Source organism: Leptonychotes weddellii, chromosome 1 (genome assembly GCF_054177405.1).
Source record: "Leptonychotes weddellii isolate Sample4059 chromosome 1, ASM5417740v2, whole genome shotgun sequence".
Taxonomy (NCBI): Eukaryota; Metazoa; Chordata; class Mammalia; order Carnivora; family Phocidae; genus Leptonychotes; species Leptonychotes weddellii.
This window is the reverse complement of record NC_138369.1, coordinates 8,497,424-8,503,423: the sequence shown is the minus strand read 5'-3', so window position 1 is coordinate 8,503,423 and position 6,000 is coordinate 8,497,424. Positions and strand designations below refer to the sequence as shown.

The 6,000-nt window shown below is 56.9% G+C and overlaps 1 protein-coding gene across 1 annotated transcript; it reads left to right on the top strand.

The window, feature by feature from the left end:
- The first annotated feature begins 1,355 nt into the window (after positions 1–1,355).
- Positions 1,356–5,928, top strand: NDUFB7 (NADH:ubiquinone oxidoreductase subunit B7). The gene is made up of 3 exons (XM_006738103.3): positions 1,356–1,565; positions 5,209–5,377; positions 5,733–5,928. Exons 1-3 carry the CDS (start codon positions 1,454–1,456, stop codon positions 5,863–5,865), a joined length of 414 nt encoding a protein of 137 aa, XP_006738166.2. The 5' UTR covers positions 1,356–1,453; the 3' UTR covers positions 5,866–5,928.
- Positions 5,929–6,000: the final 72 nt, after the last annotated feature.

The following is a 6,000-nucleotide window of genomic DNA, read 5'->3' as shown; positions in this document are numbered from 1 at the left end:
CAGCACACCATTTGTTACAGTTGAATATTGAGGCCAAGAAGTATCTGGCAGTACTAAACAATGTACTATACTCTTAAACTTGCATATATGTAAGCCCTAATGTAACAAGTGTAAAATATAATACCAGTTCTTTACAGTGGCAATTAGAGGGATAGTAGAACTGCATTTTATTTTATTTTTACAAAATACTCAAAAGGATTTAAAATTTCAGCTTTAGGGGCGCCTGGGTGGCTCAGTCAGTTGAGCGTCTGCCTCCAGCTCAGGTCACAATCCAGGATTCCTGGGATCCAGCCCCATGTAGGGCTCCCTCCTTGGTGGGGAGTCGGCTTCTCCCTCTCCCTCTGCCCCTCCCCCTGCTTGTGCTCCTCTCTCTCTCTCTCTCTGAGATAAATAAATAAAATCTTTAAAAATAAAATAAGGGACGCCTGGGGGGCTCAGTAGGTTAAGCGTCTGCCTTTGGCTCAGGTCATGATCCCAGGGTCCTGAGATCGAGTCCCACATGGGGCTCCTTGCTCAACAGGGAGCCTGCTTCTCCCCCTACCTGCTGCTCCCCCTGCTTGTGCGCTCTCTCTCTGACAAATAAATAAATAAAATCTTTAAAAATAAAAATAAATAAATTAAAAATAAAATAAAAATTTCTGCTTTAGTTTTATTTATAACTTTGATTATTTAAATTAAATTTAATCAATTAAAATATTTATTTTGAATAATTGCATTTAAACTTTTGATGTTCACTAATTATATCATCAGTACGTGCAGGGTTTTTTTTTTCTTAAAAAATAAATTTGAATGTTTTATTTTTTTTATTATGTTCAATTAGCCAACATATAGTATATCATTAGTTTTTGACGTAGTGTTTGATTCATTAGTTGAAATTCAAATGTTTTGAAAGAAAAACGGTTTTTTGGAAATAAGCTATGAAAAATAATTTTCGGAGCACCTGGGTGGCTCAGTCGTTAGGTGTCTGTCTTCGGCTTGGGTCATGATCCCAGGGTCCTGGTATCCAGCCCCGCTTTGGTCTCCCTGCTCAAGGGAAAGTCGCTCCTCCCTCTCCCTCTGCCCCTGCTTGTGTTCCCTCTCTTCGTTACCTCTCTCTCTGTCAAATAAATAAAATCTTAAAAAAAAAAAAAATAATAATAATTTTCATCTGTGCCCAGGGAGGGTGGGAAAAGGCCCCTGGCCGACCTTGTCCCCATCCCCCGCCCAGACCATTTCCAGAAGCAGGAAGATCCCATTCTGGGGTCCACCTGATCCGGAGAGGGGACCCCGGCCCCCATGCGGTCTCCTCCTGACCGCCAGGTGGCGCCAGAGTCGTTCATCTCCTGAGTCGTTCATCTTCCTGATCCCGGCAGCAGCCTGCGTGACCCGGAAGCCGTGGCTGGCGAAGGGGGAGTGCTTCCGAGTAGGAGCGAGGTGACCCCGGCTGCTGCGGGAATCTGCGGCGACTGCAGCCATGGGGGCGCATCTTGCCCGGCGCTATGTGAGCGATCCATCGGGGGAGCCCGACCCCCAGCGGATGCCCACCTTCCCCCCCGACTACGGCTTCCCGGGGCGCAAGGAGCGCGGTGAGGCCCAGTGCGCAGGCGCGGCCCGCGGGAGTGGGACGCGGACGCCCGAACCCCCGAATCCCGGGGTCCCCAGGGTTGGGCGCGGGCTCCCAGCGCTGTATCTGCGCTCAGCCTTGACCTCGGCCTGGAAGAGTGCAGAGGACACGCGTGAGCCTGGCTGAGTGCGGAGGCATCCTAGGCGGAAGTCACAGGTGGAACAGAAAGCCCAGGGGCAAGAGTGGCAGTCTGGGGCTGAGGGGCGGTCGGAGCCGGGCTGAGTCCTGGAGGCGGTGGGGAGCCAGCGCAGGGTTGATCACGGAAGGGACGTGTCCACTGTTTCTCTGTCCAGATGGCACTGCTGTTTGGGGTATACACAAAACAGGAGGGGCCCCCTCAAGCCGCACATGCTGTCCTGCGCCTTGCTCTTTTTATGTAGCAATACCACAGGCGTATCGAGAGCCAGCCTGGCCAAGTCTCCGTTGGGCACCGCGCGTACAGCCGGCACTGGCTAAAGGGAATTCCAACCCCGTGGGAAAGACAGCGGAACCAGGCGTATCTCGGGCGCGGCACCTGGGGGTGTCAAGGCAGGCTTCCAGGAGGCGGTGGCTGGAAGCAAGATCTGAGAGGGATACGTAGGAGTTGGCCAGATAAAATACAAGAAGAGGGGAAAGTCAGTGCTTCTAAGCAGAGAGACATGACCAGACTTGCCTTGTCAGAAGGTGCTGTTTGCTGGGTGGGCAGCGGCAGGGAGACCTCTAAGCGGGTGGTGTGCAGAGAGAACGTCAGGAGGTGGACTCCTCTCCAGTGTCCCAAATCCTGATGGTCCTTCAGCCCCACGTGAACCTGCGTCCCATCAGTCCCCCACCTCCTTATGTGAATCCTTACCTTCACCCCTAATCGCACAGGTCTCTGCTCCTCTTGCTAGCTGGGCTAAACCAAAACTGGGCTCAAACTGGGCTCTCCTTGGCATCTATCCCTGTGCAGTGGAACATCACAGGAGAAGAACACCCAACCGGCTTACTGCTCTCCCCATGGCTCCCCTCGCTGACCCTTCATGCTGCTGGTTTTCCTGCTACCTTCCCTGGCACTTGGCTCGCTCTCGTGCTTTCCTAGACAGTCCCACACCTTCTCCCTCAGACTGCAGCACCTCCCTCCAGCCAGTCACTTACACCCTCTTATTAAGAAAATAGAAGCAACCAGAAGCGCTCAGCTGGGCTTCCTGCATCCCTGCGACATGGCCTTCTCTCCTGTTACCCCAGACTGTCTGCTCCTGCTCTAGCCAAGCCCCCGCTCCAGAAGAACCCTTTTGTGCCACCTGTCACATCCCCTCGCCTATTGGCTGCCCCAGCCCTTCTCCTCACGCAACATTGGTTTTCCCATCACCGTGCAAACAGTTATTTCTACTGTTTCAAAATCCCGTCCAGCTGTCTCCCCACCGCTTCACAGAAGGGGCTCCTGTCCAGCTTCCCGCCCACCCCCACTCTCTACATCCCTGGACCCCCTTGTCAGTTCTCAGTTCTCACTAACCTGCTGCAGTTGGCATCCAAGTTGATTGCTACCACTTCCTGGAAACCTGGTGCCCAGGCCCCCGCACACCCACCCACCTCACTGATGCGCCCTCGTGATTCCTCCCCACTTCCCTGTCTTTTTTTTTTAATTTTTTATTTATTTATTTGACAGAGAGAGAGGGAACACAAGCAGGGGGAGAGGGAGAAGCAGGCTTCCCGCCAAGCGGGGAGCCCGATGTGGGGCTCGATCCCAGGACCCTGAGATCATGACCTGAGCCGAAGGCAGACGCTTAACGACTGAGCCACCCAGGCGCCCCTCCCACTTCCCTGTCTTGTAAATGTTGAGGTGCCTTGCTGCTTGGGCCTTCTGTCTCCACTCACTCCCACCCATCCCTGGGGGTCACCGCTAGTCCCCTGGTTTCAGGTGCCTTATGATGCTCCCAAGTTTTTTATCTCCAGCTGGGCCTGGACCCTCAACTCCAGACTCGTGGGCATCTCCCACTCAGCGGGTCCAAAACAGAGTTCCTGACATCCCCACCAAGCTCACCCACATGCTTGGGCTGAGATCCCCGGGGCATCCTGAACCTCTCTTCTCACCTCAAGGCCTTTGCACCTGCTGTCCCACCGCTGGGAATGCTCTTCCCCCCCCCCCAGGTGTGACTCACTCCCTCACCTTCAGATGCCTTTCTGAGGGACGCCTGCATCTAAGGCTGTGACCCACGCCCCAACACTGCCTCTCTCCCTTGCTTTACTTTTCTCCCTAATACTGATCATTGCCAGACGTTCTGTGATAACCTAGTTCCACCTGTTTGTTGTGTCTGCCTTCGAGGGCAGGCACCTTTGTCTGGTGGCATGTTCCCTGCTGTGTCTCCCAACACCTAGCACACAGTAGGTGCTGTGTAAATCCTGGCTCATGCCGGAGCCCCTGGTGCTGGTGGCTCCACACTGCCATGGAAGCCAGCAGGGGGCTGCAGATGGATACCCTGGCCTGGGGCTCAGATGAAGTGAGGGTGGCAGGGGGAGCCAAGTTGGGACTCATCCACCTGTGGAGTAACGATCGAAGACACGGATGAGAATGAGTAGAGAGCTCCTAGCAAGAACCACTGGAAGCCACCATTTAATGTTTGGGCGGCCAGAGAGTGGTCCCCAGGGAGCTGTGGGGAAAAGAACATTTGAGAAAGAAGCAGGCAGGAAGGTGAGGAAGCATGGAGTCCTGGCATCTCGGGAGGCCCTGGTGAGAGCCATGTGTGGACAGTGCTGGGGTGGAGTATGGGGGCTGGAAGAGCATGGGGTGCAGGGGCAGGGGATGAGGACCCGGGCTGGAGACAAAGAAACGGGACTGGGAAGCAGAGGGGAGGGAAGCCAGCCAGGGGAAGGTGCAAGATCACTGCGGACACCTTTTGGTGCTGATGGGAAGGAACTGGGATCAAGATGTCGAGGGGAGTGGGGTCTGCGGATGCAGGACGGCTGGGTCTTGGGCGCCCTTGCTGGGCTGAGAGCAGGTGGGTGCAGGCGGGGTAGGTGTCCAGTTCCTAACAGCCCCAGTCAGCCTCGTAAGGGTGATTTCACCCGATCGGGTGTGCCAGGCAGGCATGGCACTGGGACCAGGAGCCAGTCCAGCTCTCTCTGAGGCACGGGCCCAAGCGCTTCACACGTAATTCGCTCAGGTGATGCTCACTATTGACTCTGGAGCTGGAGGACCATTACTCCGCTTCTTAGCAGAGGAAGTGGAGGTGGCCAGCAGGGCAGAGCTGGGATCCAGGTGCCCCGGGCAGCGCACCCGACACTGGGTTGTGGCCAGCAGGGGGATGCGCCGGGAGAAGGTGGTTTCTGAGCGTGGGCTCTGCAGGGTGGGGCTGTCTGAAGAGAGAGCCTGGGGGAGGGAGACCCAGGGAAGGGGAGGCAAGGATCCAGTACAGATTTGGAGGCACCCTGGGGTGACGGGGAGGGGGGGGACCCTTCTGTCTGGGCCTCCGTGTCTGGAGTGTGGTCTTTGTGCAAATTAGAAAAAGACACTGCCAGAAGGTGGCCGTAGTCCAGGTGCCACATCCCAGTGGGTGCGCCCCTGAACCATGGCTCCCGGGAATCAGGTGTGGGGGTGGGGGACGGGTCTCTGGCAGTCAGACCCCAACCAGCCCACCCACTGCTCGCAGAGATGGTGGCCACACAGCAGCAGATGAACGACGCGCAGCTGCTGCTGCAGCAGCGAGACTACTGCGCCCACTACCTCATCCGGCTGCTCAAGTGCAAGCGCGACAGCTTCCCCAACTTCCTGGCCTGCAGGCACGAGCAGCACGACTGGGAGTACTGCGAGCACCTCGAGTGAGCCCCAGACCCGCCGCCACACCCCCAGCCCTGGCCTGGCGCCTGGCAGGACCCTGCCCCAGAGACAAGGGACAGTCAGCCAGGCCCCAGCTTGCACAAAAGAGGAGTCTCGGGGCCTGCGGGGTGGGCCCCCTGGAGGAATGGCCAGGTCCGGCTTCTGCCCCGGGCTCACTGGGGCCAGCCAGCTAGCACCGGCTCAGGCACACCCACACTGGAGCCAGGCACACAGGCCTTTCCCAGTCAGAGGCTTCCCAGAAAGCTGTGGGGCACCCACTCCTGTCCCTTCGGCTTCCTGGGGCTTGGGAGGGCCTGGCCACGGAGCCCGACGCCCGTTCCCGTGCTCTGCCCACAGCTACGTGATGCGCATGAAGGAGTTTGAGCGGGAACGTCGGCTGCTCCAGCGGAAGAAGCGGCGGGAGCAGAGGGAGGCAGATGTGGCCAGAGGCCAGGGGCCCGGCGAGGTGGCCCCCGAGGTCTCCTTGTAGAGGATCCGCCCCCACCCTGTGGACCAGTTGAGAAATAAAAGCCTCCAGGCCCCTCAGCTGGAACCGTGCCTCTCTCTGTGGTGTGCTGGTCCCCAAACCTCTCCCCCAGCCCCCCAAAGAAAGCCTGAGTCCGAG

Excerpts from the sequence above, each read along its gene's own strand:
- NDUFB7 (XM_006738103.3), top strand. The coding sequence starts at position 1,454 with ATGGGGGCGCATCTTGCCCGGCGCTATGTGAGCGATCCATCGGGGGAG. Across the intron at positions 1,566-5,208 it reads CCCGGGGCGCAAGGAGCGCG|AGATGGTGGCCACACAGCAG; the intron begins GTGAGGCCCAGT and ends CACTGCTCGCAG. Across the intron at positions 5,378-5,732 it reads GAGTACTGCGAGCACCTCGA|CTACGTGATGCGCATGAAGG; the intron begins GTGAGCCCCAGA and ends CTCTGCCCACAG.